The 27,817-nt window shown below is 41.2% G+C and overlaps 2 protein-coding genes across 5 annotated transcripts in view; one reads left to right on the forward strand and one right to left on the reverse strand.

Annotated features, from left to right (window-relative positions):
• LOC125767797 (uncharacterized) overlaps positions 1 to 27,817 on the reverse strand; it is a 68,823-nt gene that overhangs the window by 31,541 nt on the left and 9,465 nt on the right. For 3 of the 4 annotated variants that reach the window (XM_049434707.1, XM_049434705.1, XM_049434706.1), the window contains one exon: positions 20,998 to 21,589. The gene's annotated coding sequence lies outside the window, so the exon portion shown is untranslated. Of the gene's footprint in view, positions 1 to 11,198; positions 12,233 to 20,997; positions 21,590 to 27,817 lie in introns of those variants that run through there. The other variant, XM_049434704.1, reaches the window with a different exon arrangement.
• Positions 24,494 to 25,802, forward strand: LOC125767822 (uncharacterized). The gene has a single exon (XM_049434737.1). The coding sequence runs from the start codon at positions 24,692 to 24,694 to the stop codon at positions 25,691 to 25,693; it is 1,002 nt and encodes a 333-aa protein (XP_049290694.1). The 5' UTR covers positions 24,494 to 24,691; the 3' UTR covers positions 25,694 to 25,802.

Raw genomic sequence — 27,817 nt, forward strand, 5'->3', positions numbered from 1 at the left:
ACCGAAGGTGATGTGCACGTGCGTATGCTGCAAAGTTGTTGCCAATCCATCACCCTTACCCCGCGTTGTATTTGCAGGGCGTGACGTGACGTGCAAACTGATACGTATCCAAACACCAAGCAAAACAAAAAACCAAAAAAATCGATAAAAAGGGCACACATGAAATCGAAAACAATTGCATTAATAATCAACGCAGCACTGGGAATGGAGCTTATGGTTGAAAGCAATACAAGAAGGAGAAATGTTGTTGACATACAAATAAAACAATATGTACGCGTCACGCAGTAAACGAACGGTTCGAAGACATTCCTTCACTATGGAAAGGCGAACAGAAATAAATATACATAAAATTGGAACGTTTTTGCATACGGTGTTGATACGGTGAAATAAAAGGCGGTCATCACACTAGGGAAATATCTTTCACCACATTGCTGTTTTGATGGTTTTGCATATTACAAGATAACCATTCTTTCCGTCTGATGATGTTTTGTGCATTAATTCCGGCTTTTAGTGGGTAACCTTTTTAACTGATTACGTTTGCAATGCCGATCGTTCGGACGTGTGACATCATTTTCTGTGATATAATTCCGAGATTTAGGATGAACTATTTGGAAGAAAAGCAATATTTAGTTTGAGGCTAAACACGTCTATTAAAACTACTACAGAAGTCGTCTACAAACAACGAACTAATGTATAATACATCAATTTATAATATAGCTAAGGCTATAGCCTTATGAAATTTTCAAATTTTGCGTTTTTTCAATTTTAAATTATTTTTCATCCTTTTTTTTTAATTTAAAGCATTATTTGAGTGAAAAGAAACCTATTGTAACAATTTCGCATTAAAAAAAAAACAATTTTTTAAATTTCGCAAAATTACTCAAAAAAATGGCAAGGGGTAGCCCTTATGAAATTTTCGAGTTGAAAATTTTAGTTTTATTTTTTTGTTAGTTTTTAGTCTTTTCTTCTTTTAAAGCATTCTTTGAATGAAAAGAAACTTATTGCAACAAATTCGCAATAAAATATATCAAATTTTTAAATTTTGCTAAATTGCTCAAAAAATGGTATGGAACTTGGTTCCTCGAATAATTTCTGGCACAGACATCGGAGGGCATGGCCGTCCAAGAAGAAAATGTAGCCATTGGTGCCATCTATCGACCACAGGTTAAAGATTGGCGATCCGTTAGATACCGACCGAGTTATAGGGAAAACTTGGTGCAAAAATGAGGAAAATTTTACATTTCCTTAAACAGGGTATGGAACTTGGTTCCTCGATTAACTTCTGGTAGAGACATCTAAGGGCATGGCCGTCTAAGAAGAAAATGTAGCCATTGGTGCCATCTATCGACCACAGGTTAAAGATTGGAGATACGTTGGATACCGACCGAGTTATAGGCAAAATTTGATGCAAAAATGAGCCTAGGAGATTGGCAAATTTATAGATTTTTTTCATTTTTTTTTATTATTTTTCATTCTTTTTTTAATTTAAAGCATTATTTGAGTGAAAAGAAACTTATTGTAACAATTTCGCATGAAAATAAAACAAATTTTTAAATTTTGCTAAATTTCTCAAAAAAATGGCAAGGGGTAAGCCTTATGAAATTTTCGAGTTAAAAATTTTATTTTAATTTTTTTGTTATTTTTTATACTTTTCATCCTCTAAAGCTTTGTTTGAGCGAAAAGAAACTTATTGCAACAATTTCGCATTAAAATATATCACATTTATAAATTTTGCTAAATTTTCCAAAATAAAAAACTAAGGCTATGGCCGTGTTTAGCCACGTTTATGCCGTGGTTTTTTTATGATTCCGAAATGAGTCTTTAAACGAGCTGACTCCTAATAACGACCCATTCATTCTAAAAACAGTTGACTCACTAAAAAGAGTTGTTATTCTCATCTCTACTAATGATGCCGCTTCCGTATCATCACTTCCTGGCCACAACGAGGTATCGAACCGGTTTGGAAAGAAAGTGTATGTGTCACTTTCATTAATATTGAACTGCGATACTATCTGGGACACTATTGCGCTAGAAACATGTGGTTGTGACGATCAATGAACATAACAGGAAATGTTCTGAAGGAAACTCTTTATCTCAGGTACTTTTGAAGATCGCGGTACTGGATAAATCACAACTATTTCGAAGGAAGCAAACGAAATCTTCTCACTCGAAATGCCAACCTCACCTTAAAACGCACGGTTTATTCGCTTCTAGTTCATTAACTCCCAGGTGCTCCCCATGCCCCGGTGGCCTAAATTAAGATGATCAAGCTGGATAAGAGGACTGCCCCTCGCAACCTGTTACTCGATTGGAACGGTTCGTACAGCTACGAATTGCTATCTCCCGTTAGGTTTGGAATCGAACGACCGATTTTGGGAGCTGAAAACCAAGCAAGAAACCGTAAAGCAATAAGCATACGATACGAGCTAGAGTTCAGCTTGCCGCGGATGGTATAACGTAAAACATAAGCTTTCGCTGTTAAATGCCACAACGTGGAGGGTGACCCGACGCGGAAAAAAACCCCGTCTTCGGCGGTGTAGAAGAAGCGATCCTCCACACATATGCCACTGAATTCCTAAAGACTTCCCGCTGAAGTACATCAAACGATATGCGAGTCGGGTGAATGTGTACGGCTGCATGCTGACATGGATGCGTGGTGTCGTGGAACTTCCAGATGGTGGAGAATGTAGCCATCAATGTTCCGGAAGGGCATCTTGTTTGTTTGATGGTGTGTTTTTTTGTGTGTACTCGCTAGGTTTGCCGCTACGTTGAAGTGGAGAAGTAACACTCTATAGCAACTACTCAAAACCTGTTCAATCAAACTGGAATGGTCTTAAGCAAAACTAGATGCGATCACACAAGATCATCGTCTAGTGCCCCTACAGCCCAGAGTGTGCTCCAACACCAGGAACAACTTCTTCCTACGGGTCCGGTTACCGGGGCCTTAACGAAAACAGGAAAACAGAACTCGATTCCAACAAAGGTCCAAACATAACGTCGCAAAAAAGCGAACCACGATCTAAAAAGGACCACAACAACTTCGAAGAATGTTGGCAACGGAGCATAAGAAAGAAAAAACACAAAATTCCCGTAGCAGTGGGGAAAAAAGCGAAATCACAAAATCCTCGTCCCACAGGTTCCGCAAACTCAAAACCGGGATGACCGGGTGCGTCGAAAGTTCCATTCCACAGTGCGAGTGTCCACGGTGTTGCAGAGTATTGCAGTGCTGGGCATAGTTTTTTTGTGTGTCACGCACACCCCTCTGTCAAGCGAGTTGCGCGTCATATTGGAGAAATTCCTGCAGCAATTCGACCCGAAAATGGAGGCGAAGTGCAGGAAGGAAACCTTTGATTGCATTGAGAGGCCGGTGGTGGTTTTTGAGGTTGCTTTTTTGTTGCCTTGGAAGGAGGATATCAGGATGAACCCTCCGGGATGACACGATTGGCTCATTGATGTACCGAGAACACACTTTTTGTTTCATTATGAAGATCTCTCGATCGACTCGGGTATTGAGGTATCGAGAGCACTCGCACAGGTCCGGTTGTTTCCGGCTAAACCAGTTCCGATGTGCTTCGCTACTGTAAAGACCAGATCAGGTGTCGATCATATGATCTGAAACGCACAGGAAATGCATGCCCTGGTCTTAGAAACGGGTTAGTAGTAGCAATCGGTGATACTCTCCCTTGTAGGCTTTTCGATTTCAGCTAATAACCCTAACGCAAAACCCCTTCTCCGATTTGCGGATACGACGCCTTACGGAGAAATTGTGTCACTCATTAGAAACTGGGTGAGAGAAGGGTTTGTTTATGATGAGGCTCAGGTTTTATTTGATACGCACGTATTCGGTGACTTGAGGCACTGATTCAGTCAACCGAGTCTACTCCGTTCTCAGTAATGGTTGGTACCCTCCTATCGTACTTCATCTACGTAAGAAGTGACTGGTTTATTTGCAATGCGCTTGCGGACCGTTCGTCGCATCATATGTCCCTGAGGCACGATGGTGACTTTACGATCAATGTTTCGGCTACTGGACCTAGGCAGATACAAAGACGAGTTGTGTGCAGCACCACAACGCACGACACTTTTGAAAGATGATACTCTTACCGAAGGCAACCAATGAAGCGTTTGCTAGTGCGTTCTTCCATGGTCTCTCTGTGGATTGGAAATACCGGACTCTCTTGTACATGTATGCGTCACAGTAAGCCACAGCAAGTGCGAAAATACTTCGCCCTCGACATTGGACGGTCAACAAACGTAATCAGTATGCAAAAATCGAACTCCCACAATAAGGCCAGTGCCGTAAGTTGGGACACGAAACGATAGACGTATTAATGTTTATCTCCATTTTTGTGCTATATAACAGACCAGACGACCTTCTCAGAATCGTTAATAGTAGTGACATACGAGAAATTTGAAATCAATTCCAATCCGCTACACTCTAAATGTTTGAATCGGTTTCCAAAATGGTAATAATGTACATAGTATTCAAGAAAATCTGAGTTAAAGATTTTAATGGCGGAATTCCTACACTTTCGAATATCGCTCGGTACTAAAACGTTTCATTTTGAACTTTGTGTAAGAGGATCGCGCACGTGTTAGGTTCAATTTCACCAGATATTTTTGGCAAAACGATTATTGCCGTTTACGGGCGTCATCTTCCTTTCTGGAGTTCAAGCATTCCTCCGACGCTCACCTGCTCATAATAGGAGCTATACGAAAATTGGACCATTATTTGATTTTGCTGTCTACACTGGTAATGCGCGGGAGTGGATCACTGTACCGATGGTCAATGGCCTATACGGAGCAAACATTTTTCTCTCAAGTAAAATGGAAAGTGTACGAATTTTCCACACAGCCTTCATTCTCCAGTGTTTCGCACGTGTTTTAGGAGTACGACAAGTGACCGCTCTACAGCATCTTCCAAGAGATGCGTGGAGCATTCATTAGAATTGATTGCTTTAATAATGGAATCGGACAATAGTGCAGAATAAGCCGCTCGCTGCACCATCATCTTGCCGAAACGTCAAACATCTTACCCGTTGATGGGCGATATAATGGAGTTGATGTGGAGTTGGTGTGATGCGTGAAAGTTTCATCCACCACCAGCAGCAGCGGTGGTCACTCCGAACACCCGCTGGAAAAACTAGCCAAAGACACGGTTGGAGGTTGTTGGTTGTAGCAGTGTTGAACTTTCTCCGATTCCTTCCTGAGTTTTCCTTCATGACCTTCCAGTCGAAAATGCAGCATACATATATACCATGCCCACGATCACCAGACTGGAGCGGAATCTTGTGACAAATCTTGGTGAGGAGGTTGAGAGACTAAATAAAATTGACACGTACACCCCTCTCACTGTTCTCACCATCGGCACCACCGTCATTAGATTTTGTCGCTGGCAGTATTTAACGTGCCGCTTAGCCTCAAGTGCTTATTGTCCCTGAGGTTCGTTCAAACGAAGCTGGAAAGGTTTTTCAGAAGCCAGGGCAAATTTCTCCCCGAGCTTCTTACGACATCATCTATGATGATGGTTGGGGCAAACTTTGCAGCTTGCTGGAGAAAATGTGTGTAGAAGTTTTCACGCGGTAGAAATTTCACTACCTTTTCGGAACATTTCAAAAGGGCAAAGAAAACGGGAAGAGCCACCAAAAACGACGGAATGCATGATTGCTCGCCTGATTACGTGTGGACGAGAAAATTCACAGCCATCCACAGTTTGCTGTGGAATGTCATAAATAGTGATTACAATTGTCAAACGGTCTGGTGGGTATTGAAGACGTACCCGTCCACTCCACTCGACAAACCTTACAAGCCCGGAATGTGGCACCTACAGAAAGACTTATAAATGTCTCCAAATACCACCGCAAGGTGCAACTGTTTGCTCAGCCTCATAATTGACTGCAGTAAAACATGCTTTCAATTAAACATTTTTCATGATCTTTTAACGGAATGCATTCCGGAGCTCATGACAACTCTAAGACAAGTCTAAGGAGGAGATTTATTATTTGAGTAGAAACTCAACTATGTCTTGTGTGAGATTTCAGAGAAGACATCATTTTTCACATCAAGCTCACAATTATTTACTATCAGGCTAACGCTGTTGCGGGCTAAATGAAGTAATTTCTTGACATAAGCGGAATGCCTTAGAAATTTATGAGGAAGTTTACTATTAGAGTATAAGGAATAACAGAATTGTTTAAGAATTAAATATCTCTATTATTGCAATTACTACTCAAAAAGGGTTTTCCTTCTTGCTCTTTGAAAAGTTTCCATAAACGATCACTGTAATTTGTAATTTCCTTTACGCTTTCTTTACTGCAAAAAGTGACATCATTTTGTCCACTTGATCCACTTGAGACAACGCGTTTGTTTTCGTTATCAGCATCGGAAATTGCTTCCATTCCGTGGTCGTTGGCTTCGAGAGACGAAACAGAGCAAACGGTGCGCCGAGTCGTGTCGCTATTGCCGAGAGCATTATTGCCCACAGTCAAATGGAGCTGGTGCTCCTTCGTACATGTCTTTCTACGCCGGCGTAAAAGAAAATTGAATATGTTTCTTCGAAAATTCCTTCCGGAAGCTGCAACCAATAAGCGATGCCCATTCATGTACGCTGCTTAGTTAAGGTTTGCAGTAAGTCCAACCCTTTTGTGCACTTCTTCGACCAAAACAAATCAACGAATCCTCTCATGCGCGATTCATCCACCAGGCAGGCAGGCAGGCACAACAAATTAATTTTAATGTGAGCCAAAACTACCAAACGGCAAACGAACGGAAAACGAACGGGCTCCAAACATGAAGAAGCGTGATCGACCCGAAGAGACGAGCATAGTCAGCCGTATACAATCGGCTGGCAAACGGCATCTTTGTTCCGGCGGGTAGGATGCAAAAACCCGAACGGGAAACTCCGGTCGGTGCAACTCCGCGGGTGTCTGGAACAATAAATGAACAAGATTGTTATTAGCTTCGACGCAGCAAAACGGCAAACCTCCGGGGGGAGGCTTTGGGCGTTGTTTGCGATCGTAAGTCACGCAAAGTTGGTGTGCGTTTCGTGCCCTTTTTGGACGGCGGGATGCGGTAGATTGCACTTTGTAGATCTCGCGGCTGGTGCTCGCTATAGTCGTTATGGAACAAAAGCAACTGTATAAGAGAATGTTCTGTAGAGCAGAGCAATGGAAGCGAGAACGTGAGTAATAAAAACATAAGTTCTTCTTTTCATTGATAATCTTCGCGAGCTAAACCTGCACCATTCGTACATAAATTTAAATAAACAAGGCACGGAGTAGCTCACATCACTAAATTGGACAACATCACTGTGGACAACGGTGATCTTTAAAAGCACATCTTCCGTATGTGTTTATTGCGGGTGTTTGGTGAACTGTGAAGAGACAAACATTTCTCAACATATTACTTAAACAATCGATAGAGACATACGTTTCGTTGTTGGGGGCTGCAACTCTTGAGCAGTGGTAGCTAATGCAAACACTGAAAGATCAGCATGATCAAGAGTGTGAAACTTGTCGCATGACATTCTCAAAAACACACATCAAACGTGTTGCAAAACCGAATGCGCTTTATTTATTGGTTGTCTGTAAATATTTATAAAGCCCGCATATGACGTCTATCGGAATGTTGGAAAATAGCATTGGAGGAGGTTGACATATAGTATTAGTTTCCGGAAATATTCAAATACTGCTTTTTTGCCTAACTTTTTTAGTCTACTGGGTGGCCCCATCTGTGACTTGTTCTTGTCCATATTGGAACAATCAATATCTTGAAATTTGGAGAGAGAGAGAAAGAGACACGGTTAAATTGAGTTTTGTTGAAAGATGTTCCAAAAAGTGTATACACATAGCAACTGCCTCTATATGAAGTTCTACCTGATTACATCTTCTCAAGTGATGTACAGAAATGCTGGCGTACCTGCTGGAATTAACACTTGATTATGCCTTTTAATACCGAACAATGGGTGATGCGTGATAGTATGGCATACAATTGCACCTTACAAGGCATAACTCATCCACGTGTCAACCAGCATGATCGCATCAAGCACTGAAGACACCTCCCTAAATCTCCCCGATGTCGATGTAACATATGAGGCGGGGAAACCTCACTGCGGCAGATGCGTGCATTTGTGAATGCTTCTATCACACGCGCACCACATGCAATTGTAACCTTGCTGAGACTCACCTTATAGAACGCACCTGTGACTTCATTCGACGACAGCCTGGCGGTAAGCGGCTGAAGAGTAAAAGGGAGTGTGTAGATAAGAGGGCACTACTTGGAACTTGGAAGTACACAGCTGCACAGGGCAAAGTGTGGCATGATGATGTTATTTACGACGTGAGAATGGGTAACATAACTCATCAAAAAAACAGCAAGTCCAACTTGGCGAGATGTGAGATTCGAACGTAGACACCGATCAGACGGAGATCGCTCCAAATTGGAAGAAAATAACGTTGTAACGGGAAGACTCCCACGTCGCTGGCTGAAGGGAAAACCCCTGCCAGCCTGCGTTTGGGTGATTTTTCTCGACCTGTGAAAAGTTCACGTAACCTTCCAACAACAATTATCGTTACTACAACACCCATCATTAGGCAGCTCGAAGAAACCCGTACAGAGGGCGTTGACAGGTGTTGGGATTGTTGTGAAAATAAATCTCCTATACGATACGAGGGCTTTGGTGACCATACCGCGAAGCTTTCATGTAAGCATGTAATCTTGCTTTACTGTTAAGACCTTTAGCATTTGAAGATTGCTGGACACAAAGGAACCCACAAAAACTAGATTAGACACAACTGTGCTGAAACACTGTGCAAGATCTGGTTGGATCACGCACGTCGGACATTTGAAGTGACTTCTACCTTACCTTGAAACTTTTGTGGAGTTAGTTTTGTGTTAAACGCCACGCATGTATCTCCACCGCTGGTGAAAGGTAACTCGGTGCAAGGACGTTTGTTTTGGGTAGGGCAGCGTGTTTTGTTTACGTGTTTAACATACCACCAAACACGTTTCTGGAGCACGTCCCATCACGGTTCACGTCAAGACCGGGTTCCATAGTAACCTATTTTAAATTGGATACTTCTCCCAGCACGTGCCTTTAATTCTTAACATTTACCGTTGCATTCTTGCTCGAAGGGATGCTTTCACCCCTTCATCATGGTCGCCAAACCTTTGGAAGTTCTCTCTTCGAAGACGTTTTTTCACACGTCGGTGTTAATTTGACTCCGAACGATGCTTTCTTTTTGACACTTCGGTCAGTTTGCTTCTCTTTAAATAAAACAAACTTCACTTAGGATGGAGAGAATTAGTTCCAAAAATCATCCTCCAATTCCCTTTACGTGCGATGATTCGTTGCGTTTAAATTAAGGGCAAGCGTAACCCTCTTACCCTGTCGGAAAACTCCTTTGGAGGGCACTATCTGGGTCAAAAAATAGTAACGAAAAGCCACAAGCCTTGAAGTCATCGATTTAGACGTCAGTGAAAGGTATGGGATCTCTCGTCCCTATGTTTGCGGATAAAGGTTGCTATTTTTACCATTGTAAATCAAAATTCTGGTTACCTTTCTAAGACCTCTGACTGCCTTGTGATAAGCGAAATTGTTTGTTTTTGGGCAAATCTGGTTAAACAGCTGTTAGGTGACTTTGTTAGCGACGATGTTGAATCACACGTTTGGATGTCACGTGATTAAGCTGAAGTTTGTATTGAGATTAAGGACCATCTGGAGTTTAAAGACCCTAACTCTACGACGGTATTGATAAACCATATAAAATTAGCCTTTTGATCGAAATTGGAAATAAAGGTGTATATGCAAATTATTCTTTAATACCAAAACGATCATTAGAGAGGGTAGAGTGGAATCATTAAAGAAACATAATTTTGACATAATAAAGAAGTTACAATCATAATTCCATAATCCGTATGTTAATTAACTTACAGAGAGGATGCCCATGGATAACACATGCCATGTTTTGTTAAGACACTCCATGAAGCCTTACAAAACAGTTCAACAAGATTACGTAGTGAGCTTTTTACCAAACCCCAAACTCTTCGCTATGCAAATGCCTATAGGGACGAATGGGCCCTGCTGCTCAATAAATTGTCCACCACCGAAAGGGTGGTGCGATTTCGTAGTGCTTCCAACAAAATTTCTCCATCATCCATTTTTCTTTTGCCGTTGCCGTTGCACACCACTTTCACGGTTCGGTACGCCACGTGTGAAAAATCACGCCACCCGCTGTTTCGTGCGCAGAGAAAACGTAAACTATTCCAGACATTTCAACCTCATCGATATTCGACACAAATTAGTAACCGAAAAGGAACACCCTGTGTTATTGGATACTGGACCCGTACCGAAGGTGAAAACGCGAAGGAATGTTATTTCGGGATCATTTTGTGTTGTCAAATGCAAACACCAAATGACACTCGCTGCAGAGCCGGTGCGAGATTTATGGGAAATGCTTCGATATTATGGTGCATGTGGGGGAAAAAAATACAACCAAACTACAATCACCAACAGGTGGTCGGAGGTGGAAGACATCCCAGGGCTGTTTCAATTTATTGTTTTGTGTTTATATTGCTTGAAGATCAGTATCCACCTAATGGGGATAGGATTGCGTAAGACGAGATAGATCAAGGTGTGTAATGATTTATTAAAAAAATGAATTATCTAATGATTCTCGTATTTGTCCTGCACTCAGTGTGGAGACACATTTTTTTAATAAAAAAAACACTTCACTTTTAACGAAGTATATGTAAAATTTTATGTCATCTTTCATGCAGCTACTGATATCCGACGCACAACAACGAATTGTATTTGTTATCAACCGTTGAACAAGATCAATATTGTTCAGCGCTGTTTACATATTTGATTAGATAAAATGTACGGCTACCATACACGATCGAAAATTCGAAAGATATGGTTTTGTTTGCCATGGGATCCCGCACAAAAGCTTATTAAGGTTACGTTACACAAATGTAGGAGAGAAAGATGATAACAGAGAGGTGGAAAATTGTAAGCTAAAGTACAACTTTTCGATAATTTTAACCATTTTTTAGCAGACTGACAGCTGCAAATTTCGCAAATAACTCTTTCTGGATATGTTTCGTTAAAAAAAACGCGCCAAAATGGCGTTAGCAAATCGATCTACTGCTCACTAAATGAATTAAGTTTCGCTTTCCTCGCATCGATCACCTGTCCATACCTGGTTCGATTTTGACGATATAGTGGACAACGAGCCCTATTTGGACGACGACGAGTCGGCCGGAACTGTTGACGGACGCGTTTCGCATCCACATTCCATCAAGCGTCTGCTTTCCTGCCGTCTGTTCTCTGCTGTGTATTGCTCAATCCCCGAAGTACTTCCAAATTCGGTGTTCAATTTCAATCGATTACAGTATACACAATGGTAATCACGTTGTATTAAACGCCGATGATCGATGATTTGCATTCAGGAAAATGATGCAATTTTCACAAACAATTCACTTAAACGATACAGTGGGAACGCACACGAAATACTCACGTAACGCACACTAACAACAAATCAAAATTAGTTAATCACTTTGTAAATTGAACCTTGTTAAAGCGCAAGGATCACACTCGCTTACACTCGAATAAATGCTTCCTGCTCGTTTCGTTGATCTGTAGCCAACATTTTCTTCTTCATCTGTTTCACTTTGCATACGATAGAAATCAATGTCGATCTTCATCACAGCAACCGGATCGGTGATGATAATGACACGCTGTTGAATCCATCACTCCACACACAAACACACACGCGCGCGCGCACGCAAAGAACAGGCTTCATCCGTGCGCCATCTTTGGAAAGACGAATCCTCGTCGATACCAGCATCATTAACACGCGCGAAACACAACCCCAAACAGGTAGCCCTTGCGTTTGCGGTTGAAAGTGACTACGGTGAAGATGGCAACAAACAAAAGATCCACGAAGACACACTGCATCTCAAGTCAAAGAATCGCGAGGATTCTTTGCCGATTTTCACCAGCATGGGGTAGATATTCGCCTCCACACACGCACAACACTGTAGGAATGCCACACAGATTGGTAGCAACAATAACAATAACGATGGCGAATACACGTCACAAAAACAGATGCGTCTGCTTCCAGGCAAACCGACCTCAACGGAACAATACGACGAACTAATCTTGCGTGCGACCGGCTCCAAGCATCGCCGTGGAGTTGTGCAGAGCAGGAGAGTTCACTGTGTGAGATTTTCTCCACCTTACAGTGCGTAACGTAATTATGTGACAGCTGAAGCTTCTCTTTCAGGCACACAGGAATGTCGATTATCCGGGGTGCGCGGGATCGGATTGATGCCGGTTAATCGATTTGCACGGATAATAGTCCCTTATATATCAAGGCCAGTTATATATCTAGACAAAGCGTATATAGCGTATATATACTATACTATGGTGATCCTTTTGATGCTAAAAATGATTCCGGATCAAGCAAATTATTATCAAATAACAATTAAATTTTAGAACGTAAAATAAAATCATTTCAAACACATCGTTTGGTGACGATTTTAATAATTTTAACCAACATGACATAAGTACAAATATTCACCACGGTTGAACAGCTGTCAATTTTCGGTGCACGGTTAATTCGCCCCCGGATAACGAAATTGTAGATTTTGCTCTTTTGCATTATTAAAAAAGATATTTTTCTATTACGATATAAAGCGTTTACTATACATCGAAAAGTTTCTAAGCGATGCGAACTCACAGTCTACAAAACATAGAGCGCGTAAATTTATGTTACGCACTGTAGAAGTTTTTTTTTGTTATTGGGGAGCAAACGACGCGTCTACATTCCACCAGAGAGGAGAGCGAATGACAACGCCGATGGAGCGTCTGGTTTGTGACGGTGTCTGCTAAAAATATCATCGACTAACGAGGTAACGGAGGTTTCGCTATCGAAAGAAAGAGAGAAATGCAAACACGCACACACTTGTGCGGATAGCATCAAGCTGCCTGGGGAGGACAATATGGGCCCTAGCCCTAGTTTGATCTTGATCCAGGGCAGATAGTGTCAAGAGATACACAATTGTCAGCGGAAGGATGATTCTTGAAGTATGGATTGATAATACATGGGCGTAATAGATCGATGAAGCAGTAATAAATGAATTATGCTTTGAGTATTTTGAGTTTAGTTTGTTAAATGATTTATTCCTATGTTTTAGCTTGTACGTGATCGTACTTAGAATTCATTCCCAATACGATCATCGTGCCGGTGCTAATGAGAAGTAGTGATCGATGACGACAGTTTGATGGTAGAGGCAAACTACAAACCCGAGATGAGCAATTTCTAGCGTGATGTCATGAGAATAACTCACTTCTGCACATATTGTGTCATCATTTGCAAAAATTCGTGCAATATTCTATTTATTTTTGTTTCTAAGTAACAAACTTCGATTCATCATTTCGAACCTGTGTAGGTGAACGCTACACTAATGCGACAAACACATCGAGACGGTGTTGAGCGTATTCATTAGCCAGACGGTGCCACAAATCCAGTTTGAGGGTTGTGAGACGCTTAAAAGCTTCCTTAAGATGTTTGGCACACACACACGCGGCACAAGATAGTGCCGTGTCGTGAAGAGATAATTTGCGATGGAGCTCCACGTCCCCAACAAAATCCCCCTTCCAAACTATTGTGCCCGACTGTCAATAAAGTCAATGGATTTATGTTCTCGAACGCGTATCTATTTACATCTCGATATGAACGAAGAAGCCAAGATTAGTATTGCCGTTTCTCAGATAAATATCTGCCGTGGTGTTTAAAAAAAACCGAAGGTGCAACGGTTCGTGTAAAGATCAAGAAGCTTTTACTGTAAAGCATATCCATGTCAACCTCAACGAAATGTCGTTGCGTTTTTTTTTTGGGTTTCAAATATTAAATAATTTGATCTTAAAGATCTTTTTTTTTAAGCATCAAGCAATGATAAAACGCACTCCAAAGACCATTTCAATCTGTTCACCGGAGACAGTGAAAGGTCAACATAAATTTAAGATGCCGATGAGCTGATGAGCGAAAACCAGTATTTCACGAAGGCATTCGATGCAAAACAAAGCCACTGATTCATCATCAGATAGGACGATTTTCAAATGTTGCTTTTACATATTAGCTTTCGGAAGCACAAATGATGCGCAGATTGATTAAATAGGGCGAAGATTTTGTTTAGAGAAAACATGTTTTACCCGAAATAAATAGACGCAGAGAGTTTCCCTCTTTTGCTGTTCACACTCGTTAGCAGTAAAACTCGGTTACGAAAATTGTGTTGAAAATGTGTGTGTTTGCTTTTCCCGCCTTTTACTCTAAATCGTTAGAGAGTACTGTACATTTCCGCTAAAAGAGAGAAACTATAAACCATAGCCGGCGTTTGCTGCCAAGCGAAATGGACCCACCAACTAATGAATTGAATTGTTCCAAAATGCGTCCACAAAACGCACACATACGCGCGTGGAACAGTAGGTTGAAAGATTTATGAGACTCACTGCCAGAGACTTCAACGTACGGACGACCGTTGCTTGACAGTGACCATGGCCATTTGTGTAAATAGCTTGGGTGCTGCAAACCTCATGACAGTTGAAGAATGTCAACTGTTTTACAATATTCGTGCACCGTGCCGAGGCATTGCCATTACCGTGGTACATCGCTAAATTAATCATCAATTTTCCACCCTGACATCGGGAATTGTGCTTTTCACCTTTCCGTCTACCATTGACGATAAATCACGCTCGCGTGCGTGCGTGCAGAGCGAGAGAGGGAGAGAGAGAGTAATTTTCCTCATTTGATTAAGCTTATGGCAAAGTGCAGCGAAATAAATTATCCACCTCTTACGTGAAGTTGTTTCTTTTCTTGTCTACGAACTCAGGTGGTTCAGGATGGGATAGCAAAAACAAGCGACAACAAACTTGCCATTTTGGTGGACCATCCTCATATGCAGTAGAAGCATCAAGTAAGATACCGGAAGGAAAAGTGTCGTTGTGCTTCGTTTGTAGCGAGCAGAAGGAAAACATGGCCAAGAAAAGCGATTCGCTACGACGAGAAGCTAAAAGAAATGTCCACACTTTGTTAATCAATCGATTGGGATCTTCGATGTCGGTGGAAGCTTTAGGGGTAAAGAAATAATAAAATTAATTGAGCGACCCATTGACTCTAACCGGTACTATGGAGAGATCTGTACGCTTGTGTACCAGATAAAATTTGAATAAATCATTTTCTTTGTCTTTTTGTATGATTATTAAGCTAGGAACTTGTGCAATAGCTAAAAAGACTCTATTGAGCGATCAACAGTCAATTACTAACCTAGAAAAGAAACCTTTTTTTATTAAAAAAAAACATTCCATTGGTATTTGTGGGATTATTAAAGGCCCTCGCCTTAACTACCCTAATCCGTCTTATAACGCTTCCTGAACCCTTCTTTTATGCGATGCAATCAAATGAATTATTTCAATTGAATTAAATATCACATGAGAGGTGCAGATTTATGCATTACCTCCCATCCCTCACCCTTCTTTCTATCCTTCCCCATCGTCTTAATCAACTCAAGACACTCGAAAGATGCATTACCGTCTCGATAATTCGAACACTGTCTCCCATTATCGGCACTGGTTGATTGTTTATCTCACACGTAGAAGCAGCTTTACCTTTTCATTACCATCCTTTTCGTCACATTCCATCGGCCCGCACCGGTAGCATTCATTTTAAAAGATATCTGATTGCATCATGTGCCCGATCCCGAAAGGCTCAGCTGCTGCAAAAACTAATCAACGAGCGTTTGAAGACGCGCGAAGACGAACAACTCGATTCGATGCTTGAGTCACGTCTATCGGGAGCTAGCCGATTACGATCATCCGATGAATGGGGTGGAAATCTTTAAACATGTTTTTTTTTCTTCCTCACGATGCATAATCGCCGGCGTAGATCACACGGCCAGTGCTTGTGCATGTGTGTGTGTGTGTTTATATATATTTGCATAATTTATGCTCGCTTGGGAAGGTAAATTTGAAATCCCCCGAAAAAAAAGGCACAAATAAATATTCCACGCTTGAAACCGATGCTTCGAAGAGAGTACGCATTGCAGCGTCTTTTGCTGCAAGCAAAGCTGTCAACAAAATCGAAAGACATCAATGAGCGTATATGGGATTTTAGGCGACGAACCCTTGTTTCGCTTGGTATGCCACAAATTTCTATGTGGCCGTGTGTAATACGATTCTATTACATCGAATTATTTCTAAAAATGCTAAAGATGAACACCTTCCACAAAGGAAGCAATAAAACCATATCCCCTAATGTGTGCCGATGGCTCGCATTGCCCTAAACCGTTCGTTAACACATCGGAATCGGTGGGAACTAAATGAGCGAATAACAATTTCTAATTCGATTAGAAAACTGATGTAAAATGATTTTGATGACTTCCTATCCGTTTCGGGGTGGGAAGATGCTGGTTCGACTATTGCCGACTAGGATGGTGCAAGCTGCAGCGTGGGTATTAATGGCCACACATCGCTATGCAAGCCAGTGCAGCAAGTAAGTTTGCCGGAGCTGTTAACAGCTCAATTAGCTATAAATAATGCGGAAAGACATGAATTTACAAGACACCCATCGACGTAACTTCGAGCAGCATCAGGGCAGTCTTAAATAAAATTGTACCCTAATATTAGAAACGCTACGAATCTGTTTGCATGACTTTTAAATATCTTTTTAAATTAAATATCTTTAAATTTTAAATATCGTTTTTAAATTATTGAAACTAATAATTATTTTTCCTTTCGAAAACATGCAAAGATAAGCCACGGTATCGCAAACCCTGTCATAGCTTTTCCATCCCTTCCATCGATTTAAAAGTGGAAAGCTCCGACAAGCTGGTTCGTGGCACGGCTATATGTCGACTTTGTCGACATTCAGTTATAAGGCGCTCGGTGGGCGATAAACGAACAATCTTATATATTCGTACGTTTGTGTGATTTTATTAATTTTAAAATCAAACATAATTAATATATAATTAATATATATTTGAATAGCTTAAAATAGAATCCGATATATCAGCTGATACGTTTCTCAGAAATGTTTTAAATGAAAACAGAGACATTTACACTATGCAGGGAAATGTTTAATATTGTCTAAGAAACGTCTTAACGGTAATTTATAAACAAATTCCCAGTTAGCCTCTTAATACGCTTGTTTCCTGTCACCACTTAACTGTGATCGAACGGTCTTCGTCGTTTAAATCTTTTGTACGCAATTTGTTCGCCTCGTTGTTTGGTCACCAAAACGATACACCGAAACCGAAGTGATGGTGCGAACAAAAAGCACCCGATATCCATTTCCTTTCCACCGTTCGGAAGCACTTCATTGCCCTTAGGCACTCTTTTCGCGATGATAAATGTACGCCGTGAAGTGGATGGCAACCGTAAGCATAGTTTTTACATCGTCGGCAGGAGCAAAATTACTCCTGGATGGGTTTTTTTCTGTTCCTTCAAGAGCAAAACATCACAAAGGAAAGTATAAAACGGTGTCCAAACTCGATCGAACGTCAAATGATCCCGCGTGTTAGTCATTATTTCGCATCAAACAAATCGTTTGCCATTGGGTTTGTATGCTGATTTTCGAACCAGAGAATGGAAGCGACGAACCCGGTGCCCCCGGTGAAAGGCCGGTTTGGTAGTCATTGAAATGAAACTGGCGAAGCGAGAGAGCAAAAGCTAACCCGAAACAAATAACGATCGGCTAATCAACGGAACATGCGGCGAAGCTACCGTGACGCACCCTTTAACTGCGATTTTTTTGCGGACAAGAAGCGTTTCGAGAGCTGTGAAACAAACGATCAGTTTGGACGTCCGATCTAAACGTGTCCGGAAGTGAAGACGGATCGAGAGCGAAGAAACGCATCGGGCTGAGCGTGCCCAGTAAGTGATGACATGTTGCACAACCCGCAAAACAAATAGACGTCGATAAATGTGGACAAATTTCCGTTTTCTTTATTTCCTTATCATCGAGCAGGAAAGTTTCTCGCTCATGATTTGAAAACATTTTGAAAGGTACTGGGGGCAAAAAAAGAAATTCAACCGCATTTTTTTTTTTGGAACAATCATGCATGCCGCGTCCGTTAAAATAACGTGTCAGTAACGATATTTGCATGCGGAGAAAGAAAAAAGGGAAAAGGGAATACTGAAAGTAACAGAGTAACACTGGCCCAAGCGTGCGCTCGTGAGAAATTTCACTTTTTCTGCACAATTTGTCAGGCATAAACGGATTAAGGTGCCGCTTTCAATCGTAATGCAGATAAATAATGAACCAATTGCAAAGCAAACGATTACATTAATTCCAAACATTATTTTATTTGCTAACCAGGCTACCAGAGCTCGTTCATTCGGTGGGGACAAATTAAAATGTCTAGCCGTATGCAAACGATTCGAAATTGCGCGCGCCTGTACATTTTGCGTGCGTGGCCTACTTATGTAGGTATATGTATCGCGCAAACTATTTCAAAAGCACAAAACGGTCATTTACCAATTTGCAACCGTCAATTGAAGAATTGGAGGAAAAAAATACACTCAAGAGAGGGAGGAAAGCAGAAAAATGGCCAATTTGTGACCTTCTGCATGTGTGGTTTGTTGCTTTAAAGATGTTTGAAAATTTTCCTAAAGATGTTTGATATTTTCCTAAAGCTCACTTACTGTGGTGCGGTAAAATAATTTGAGAAAATTTGAACAAGCTTTTGTAAGTCAATTTTAAGAGCGTTGAATGATGATTGCAAACGACCCGGCAAGCGGGAAAGGGGATGCTCAATGAGGGGAATCAACGCAATCTCACATGTCTTCATTAGTCGATCGAGTGAACTCACAACCGTAAGAGTCATGTATCAATATGATCATTTGAAGTGCACTTTACGCTCAAAAGGGAATACACAATACGCTTCATTTGTTTTGCTTTCTTGAGTGGAAATAGATCTCAAGGTTTGATTTTCGGAGAGCAATTGTAGGGCCAAACCTCTGTTCGAAGGCGACAGCAAGGCTACGAAGGCTACATGGCAAATAGAGGAGATCACTTTGAGGGATATTCAATTGTAAGCAAATAAATGTTTAAATTCGACAAATGTTTTGAAATTAACTATCTTTAACCTGGGTAATATTATCACTCCATCGATTATTCGAGACCTTCCCAAGCTGTCAATCAATGTGATGACTGTTAATGCATTTTAACACCCCAAAAACAACCCAGTCTTCGTGCGTACTTTCACTTTGCTTCACCGTGAAGGCATCCATAGCCTCCAGAGTGATGCGTCACTAGCGATTGCACAGGGTAGAGAGGAATGCATCAGCATTCGTGCCTTATAACGCCTACGAGTGCATTTCTAGCGTACTGACGAAGTAGCCGCGTGGATAAACAGCACATTGCTAGAGCTTAGAGGACTTTATGTCACTTCACTACATACCTCAGCAATCCGGTTTACTGCAGTATGACCTCCAAGGGTGCTCAGTACAAAGAGAGAGATGCAGAGAAGAGGAGCGACGCATTCGGAGAAGTAGAAGGTCAAAGTCGACTCTAGACGCTAGCAAAGAACCGGACATTGCTTAAGCTGTTTGGGCCATTCCGTACCGAACAAGATTGCGCCTAGTTCACCAACTTCGACTGATTTTGGACTGTCCCAGTTTTGAAGTTCGGTCCAGCTAAGGAACCGGTCCGATCAGTAAATTGTAAGAGAGAGAGAGAGAAAGAAAGAGAAAAAACATTTGGAAAATTCGGAGTTTTAAACGCCAAAAAGGTGGATCCCTCGAATTGAAGATCGAAGATCCAACAAATCCATAGTTAACGGGATGTAGTTTTGGTGATCATCTGGAAGATTGCAAGAATGCCCCCAGAACGTGCCTTGAATTGATGGCACGAACGAGTCTACTTAGCACCCATGGTGGTGGGTGTCCCTACAACTCGCGTGTGGGTAGCGAACCTGATGGGATGTCCAATTTCTCTCGCTAGCAGTTCTGATCGCAACTTAAACGCAACCGGGTTCATTAGCCGCGGTGAACGAAACTGTTCCCCATAAAAAAAAGAGAACCCCATCCGAATTGGCACACTTCTTTCTGGTGTTGTTTGTTAGAGAGGATTGTCGCTATTTGGGACGCTTACATATTAGCATAGAAAGCGATCGCGCCGGGGTGGATGTGTATGTTATCTTGGACGAATGGATTTTTCTAAGTTTGGAATAATCGGAAGTTTTATAAAGTAGGTTACACTTTATATAACTTCTTGCTAAAGAGATCGTAATTTGTTTCCCTAACTGTCTTTGAAGCCACACGTGAACGAGCTTTTCTTGAAGTTTGCACAATAATGGCGGAATCGAAGAACTGTATCTATTAAATAGAAACTCCAACATAGTTTATTCTCAACAAAGTCGCCTTGAATCTGGTCTCCGGAAAGTCGCAACTGACTGGACTAAGTGTCTGACAAATTTCTTTTCCATTACCTCGCCAGACAAACCTTGTGAGCCACTTCTTGTGAGCCACGAAATGGACTCCTCCTCCAATAGGTTACGCTTGCCATGCGTCAAAGGTACGCGCGCTCGAAACACGATGGCCGATTGACGCTTTGTTTGCCGAAGGTTAGGCTACTGACAGTTTGATTCGACAAGATTCTATGCGGGCCGTGTGAACGTGTACACAACTTTCCATCATGGCCGGTGCGGACGAGAGCGTGACCGCATTCTAGCTCAACTTCACTATTTCTCAGAGATCTTAATGGATCTAATGGTCGAGTGAGATCTTAAAATGGTGACGAATCTGACACTTATGGGCTAGTGTCTAGTGTTTTAATGCTGATGTTAGACCTGCAAGATGGTATCTCATATCATACACATCGTCCTTCAATATAACGTCTAGAAATGGAATCCAGTTCTAGGTTTTAGTAGGGCGGACCAAGTGTGTCATACCAGCTAAAGTCGATGAAGTAGATACAAACAAACAAACAAAAAACTTACCCCATTTTGAATTCCACTGGTAACCTGAAGAACCCAAACAGAATGATGCAATTATTGATGATTATAATCACAGATCTTGCACTCTCCTTCAGCACACAATTACTATTCTACACCCACAAGACAATTGCTGGTATATGTTTTGCACTACACCGACAATTAATTTGATTCATAATGCGACACCTCCAGTAACTGTATATACAACAAACCCCACACTGGTAAGCCGATTACTTCACTATGTATAACCACTTTGTGACACTTCTTTTTTTACGTCAAAGATTCTGCTTTAACCGCACAAAGACACTGTTTACGGTATTATCAGCCAGCGAAACAAAACAAAAAAATGGGAAGGAAAATCACCAAACTTTTTCACGCGTGACTTCAGAACACTTTAGCGGGGTTTTTCTTCCCAGTCGTGCTGTTGCTTCTAGACACACACTGCTTCGACTGCGAACTGACGATGCAAATTAACACGTCCACAAACAGGTTTTTTTTTGGTCGGGATATACTCGTTTCACATCACAACATTTAGATTTTGCCACTGATTATATGATGATGGTAGAGTTGACAGAGCTCTTCGGACTCCGTTTATGATCTGCAAAAAAGGTGGTTAACACAGAGAAAGAGAGAGAGAAAGAGAGAACGTGAAGATCGTGTAGAGAATGAGAATATGTCTTAAGATGACTATCAGAAAATAAAAGCATTTGGGTAAAGTTTTTATGCACAACACACTCTATTTTAACTTCCGTACAAAACATTTAACTTCCCTAGCTGTCAAATATGTTAAGTGTATCGAATGATATTTAAAGCGATCAAACGCAACGAAGATCTTACTGACACCACGGTTGAAGGATTCGTTTTGGAGTGAAGCTTTACGTCCATTTATTTGTACGTTGATGCTACCATCGTCGGCTGTCGTAGTTCTAGACACGTTAATGAGCCGTTGTACATTGGTACATTGAATACATTTCATCAATCCAATTTAATGCCCTTCACGAGTACTTCCTTATTTGCTGAATCGCGTAGAATTTTCATTACAGTTTAGATCAACCAAATAATGATCCAATTTTCAGTAATAACTCATTTTGCTGAGAAGCCGAAGAACGTTGTTGTTTGTCGCCACTCATTAGCTACGGTCGAGCCAAACTACCATTCCCAAAACCATACACAAGAGAGCATAATGTTCGTCAAACAGGAGAAAAAAAAAACTTTACTTTTCCCTACATTGTTTTTGCACGTCCACGGTCGTATGTTGTTCCCGTAATTGTTATTTGCCTCCGCTTAGCAACAATATTGCGTTCGTGTAGGTGGTAGAGTAACTCTTTTGTTGATTTTCCCACCCGGAATCAGCTGCATCAAAGGAAAACCTTTGCCCTCCGCTGGCTCAGAGCTCAGACTAGCGGTAGCGAACAATTTTCCACTGTATTTTCACCATTAAGCAGCTAGATACGATCGAGTGATATAGATCTTGGTAGCCGGGAGAGCCGAAAGCTCCACCCAAAAGCCAATGCTTAAAACGGTCGATTTTCCACACTTGGATAATGCGATCAAAACGGTAGGAAACATTCCAGCTTTCCCCGTCTTTTCCCCGTTTGAATCACATCTTCGCTAGGCGATCGTTTTCCGCCGACTTTGTCACGCGGTCAGCTTTAGCTATCTCCATTGCTACGGATTTTTCTCTTTCCAAACATGCTTATGCAATCGTTTTGCTAAAACCTGAAGACAACCGGTAACGCCAAACTCCGGGTTGCGCATCGTTTTGCGCACCGGTCGCAATGACTCATGGTGCATTCCCGCGGGCCGACCAAGTCCGGCTGCGAACAAGTGAAATTGTGTAACTACGCTGTAGATTGAAAGAGATTTTATGGTTTAAGTAAATAAGGCTACTTTTTTTTGCTCCCCCGGAAATTGCTCTTTACGAAGAGTTTCCATTTCTTAAATTGATGCTTTTCGGATCACAAGAGAATGAGAATATTTCATTGTATTACAAAGATTTTACCAAATAAAAGTTAATCATACTTTCAATAGATTTTTGATAAAAAAAAAACTAAGCTCACAGGCAAGAGCTTTTAGGCCATTAAAAAAATGGAGGTCAGCTGTTGGTCCATTAAGCATCGATTTATTTCTTTTCGCCTTCCTTATAGTAAGAACATTTCTTGATTAAATAGGAAACTGGTATTGTCTATTTAAAATGTCTGTTGGAAGGTTTTTCTAAAGGGCCGATTACATTATGTACTTTTGCTTGGTTTTTACCATGGTAGAATGTGTCAAAATAACTTCAAACTGCACTATTTGACAGAAAACACCATGGCTCATGTGTAATCGCAATCTTGGAACAAAGTTGGTTTTTTCTATGCTACCACACGGTGACAGAATCTACACAGGACATACCGAATGTTTTTTACCATGCCTTGGTAGAATCTGTCAAATCGATTTTGACACATTCTACCATGGTAAAAACCAAGCAAAAGTACATAATGTAATCGGCCCTTAACACTCTAACTGTCAGCTAAATCCAGTATTTCATAACGTGAATAAAAAGTCAAATTATTCCCCCAAACAGCCAACATTTGTCTGCTATGCGATTCTCCAAATTCATCATCATTACCCTAATGAAAATGAGTACCAGAGCTGCAACCAGTCAGAGAATAGAGGACAGGATTATTTGCTCATTAGCCGGGTACAGTTCGAGGTTGGTCGAGGTTGTCGTATAAAGAAATACGATCATACCGATGATATAAGCTGTACTTGTTATTTGCTTATGAAAACCCCCCCAACGAAGGTTGTTGTTGCAGTAAAACCAAAATTCCTTGCTTGTACTTATAAAAGGCATGTTTGTTGCCGATTAAGGACAGGTGACATTTCCGGCGCTTCAATGGTCCTAATTAACGCGATCTTCGCGAACGCGATTTTCAATCCTAACCTGATTCTGATTATGTAATGTAATAACATATGCAATACAACATGAAAACAACATGATTTGCAGCTTTCGCACTACAAATAGTAGATTTAAAATTAAAAAATATCAACACAGTGAAAAAAATATAACGGATTTTTTTATAAATATAGAACGCAGCCTCATCAAAACGTTGCCTTGAACTGACAGCGCGCCGTTTGAACGCGGACTGTCAAAATGAGTCAACACTCGAAGCGTACAAGGTTGGAACATAAGCGGGGCTCCCATACTCTCAGTAAAATAACAGTTTTTAATTAAATATTGCCATAATCTTGCAACAAATACAATACATTCACGTGCATTGTTCTTTGCTGACGGAAAATGATGAAATAAAAAATAATATCATTTATTGAAAAATTATTGTTTGCTTCAAAATGCATAAATGATGTTTTTTTCACACAAATAATTCAAATAAATTGAACATATGCATAGTGTGAAACAGCAAATTGTTCAAAAAAATGTAACAAAACATTATTTTATCTTATAGACGTCTCACAATCGAACCCACAAACGTCAAACGGGTTTTCAGCATGTCTACCGCGTCAAACCGTCTCAAGCCAACCTAGTCTCTTTACGCACTTTGACGACGATGGTTCAATCTTCTGCTGTCAAAGAGTTGTGTTTGTTTACCGTTCCAAATCCTGTGTCAAACCGAATTTTGAGGAAAGTGAATCTCTTGTAACGTTTTCGGTTTGTAATTTCGTCACTGAGAAGTTGTTTTGCATTAATCTTCGGCACAAGATGTCGCAAATCAAGCTGGAAAATGAAGATGAGATAAACGAGATGAACGCAAGCATGCAGAATCTCATCGAGCAGGCCGACTGGTTGCTAAGTAACCTGGAACACCGAACATCGCACAGCAGCAGCAGCAGCAGCATGTTCGACGACAGTAGTAGCAATCCTAGCACCAGCCGTAATAGCATGTCTGCTAACTATACTGAACCGGAAATAGAACAAGGCAGGAGGAGCTTTGTTTCGGATCCACCAGATCATGATGTTGGCAGCGACAGCTCCGGTGATACCATCATATTAAGCAACAATGACGAAGCAATAGCAGAACACCCAGTCAACAGCGATGGCACTCGTGCAGCGGTAGCGAATAATTCGCTTGCACAGGAAGTAATTGTAATCGGTACTCCAATTGCGACAGAACCCCGAAATAGGCAACGTGTACGTCGAGATGCATACCCGCAAAATGTGGACACTTCCGTGATCGATTTATCGAATTACCCAGAATTTCGTACACCGCCACCAACGGAACCGATTGTAATTTCGTCGGATGAAGAAAATTATGAACCAGCAGCACCCCCAGTGACAATCCAACAGCCATCAGCTCCTAACAATTGGAGCTCTATTACTATTAGCAGTTATCAAGTTTCTGTTGAAACTGCGGCTCCACATTCGATTTCTCTGTCGGTTCCAAATGGACGCCGTATTCGCAGGCGCAACGGACGTTTCACTTATACTGAAGATATCGAGAGAGTGGAATCAGTAGTGCCCCCCGTGATCCGATCACCACCCCCGCCATCCCAACCGGCAGGATCCCCAAAATCAATGAACATCATCTGCCCGATTTGTTACGAAACACTGGCAAATCAGCGGGCCATCTCAACAGCTTGCGGGCATGTATTCTGCTCCAACTGCATCAAGCTGTCTCTGCAAACTGCCAAAAAATGTCCCATTTGTAACAAAAAAATAACAAGGGCAAATCAAATGCATCCGGTCTATTTTTCAACGGGATGATGAAAACAAGTGTTCTTTTACAAAATAATTATTAATGTGTTGTTGAGATAAGTTATAATGTAAAGGTATTGAAATGGTTTGACAAATGAAGTACTTTGAATTATGTAAATATGTGTTTTTTGGCTGCGCCGTCTCAACGAAAATGCATTATTAAACATCAGCTCATAATATAAATGAATGTTCCTATGTATCTGCGTAGTTTTCAATTACCTATAAAAATGCTGACATATAAATCGACCTTTGACTAATAATAAGCGTAGAATAGTTAAGGTAATGCACTGAAGGTGTTTTGCTCTTGATGCTCAGAGATTAGCTTCGTTGCCCGTAATATGTCTCTTTCCAGGGAACGCATTAGTGCTGTTTGTGAAGCACAGTAGCTCTCTATGATCGCTTGGAATTAATCAAAACAAGAGCTTTATGCACGCTACAGCCTCACTGCTGGCACGCACTCTTCGTTCGTGCAGATGATATTGTTCACCGCACGTACGAAGCGTGGAATTCGATTACATTTCGCAGCTTCGAAGGAAGCGGACCAAATGCTCTGACTCATATGATGGTACCAGTGTAGAAAAAGGAATCTTACCCACCGATCATCGTCCGGCGTGGAAACTGGTTTAAGCTTCTTATCGTGTTGCTTTGTGCTTTTGCTGCAACGGTGCGTTCTTGACCACAAAGAGAGCATGTGGCCAGGGTGAGTCATCATCTAGAAGGCAGGTACAGCTGCGCGTAAAGAATCAATCCAGCGAAGGAAGGACCGGAATCTTCCGGTTTACTTTCTAAAACCAAAATATCAACAAGAAGCATTCGTATCAAAGGAGTCGTATGGTCTATGTCCCAGAAGCAAATGTGATGCTATTTTGACCATCGTTTTTTTATGTTTACACTCGTGTGATAACAACACAACCGTAAACAGAAAAAACCGGGTCGTCTACATTACAGAAGAACATTTTACTCATTCTAACCAACGTGACGTCACAAGAATCCCCGATTATTGAGCAAATAGATCTATATTGCCAACGTGTATTTACGATAAGATATCGATATCGTTCGATATATGAATTTGCTCTGTATGACCTTTAATCTAACTGCCTATAGACGCCGACAAATCATTTCTGTGGAAAGTATGCGAAATTGCTACCGCCAAGTATTCTGCTCTGTCTATGGCGATGGCAAAACATCCATCTAAACCGAAGGGGAACAACGATGCTACACTTTTACCAACGAAAAGACCTTTCTCCGTGTCTGTCAGGGAGAAACGATAACAAACCCATCTTTATCAAACAATGCACTCAGTTTGAACAATAATTTTCACACACTTCACAAAGCTCCCACCTTTGACGATCGCTTCTTTCCGTTCAAGCATCATTTCTCTTTGCTTTTGAAATGGCTGTCGTGATGATATGCAAACAACCGCCGCTGTGTTGCACTAAGGAACTAGTCTCACTTTATCTCACAGCAAACTTTAAAATTTAAAAAAACTTGAAAGAATTTCGTTTCATGTTGAAGTTGAAACTCTATGCCATTTTCGATCTAACGACCCTTTAATGATCAAACTCACCACAGGGAGTTGTTGATCAGTTTCATTTACAACACAACACACTACAAAACGGGCAGACCTGAGATGGAAGTTACACTAAACTTTTCGGAATGTCCCACTCGACACACACACACAAACACATACATTTCCGTTACATGAAATCATTGTGATCGTACGATGAACTTTGGCGGCATGCTGAGATGAAGAGAAACTTCACTTTTGGGCAACATTTAACACAGGGAAGGGAAAACATTCTTTTGATGACCACAGTTTCGTCGTGCTTGGATCGCCCACTAGCCCAACAAAGCTTTTCTACACTACTGGTACGTTTCTCGGCAGGAACGATTCCGTTTCACTTACGGGATGAATTTAATTCGTGATCTTCTCCTCATCAGAGGGTCATTGCGTTTCACGTGCACAAGTTCCAAACGAAGGGAAAGACTTTCTCACGTCAATTTGGGTCACGGTGTGTTCCCGGTGGGCAATTGATCCACAGGAATGCACTTAGTGCTGAAGCAATGCCTTTGATTTAATTGGATTGAGGAAAAAACTCCTTGTGGGTGGCACGTGGTTGCAACATTTGCAGC

Source organism: Anopheles funestus, chromosome 3RL, assembly GCF_943734845.2.
Source record: "Anopheles funestus chromosome 3RL, idAnoFuneDA-416_04, whole genome shotgun sequence".
NCBI lineage: Eukaryota > Metazoa > Arthropoda > Insecta > Diptera > Culicidae > Anopheles > Anopheles funestus.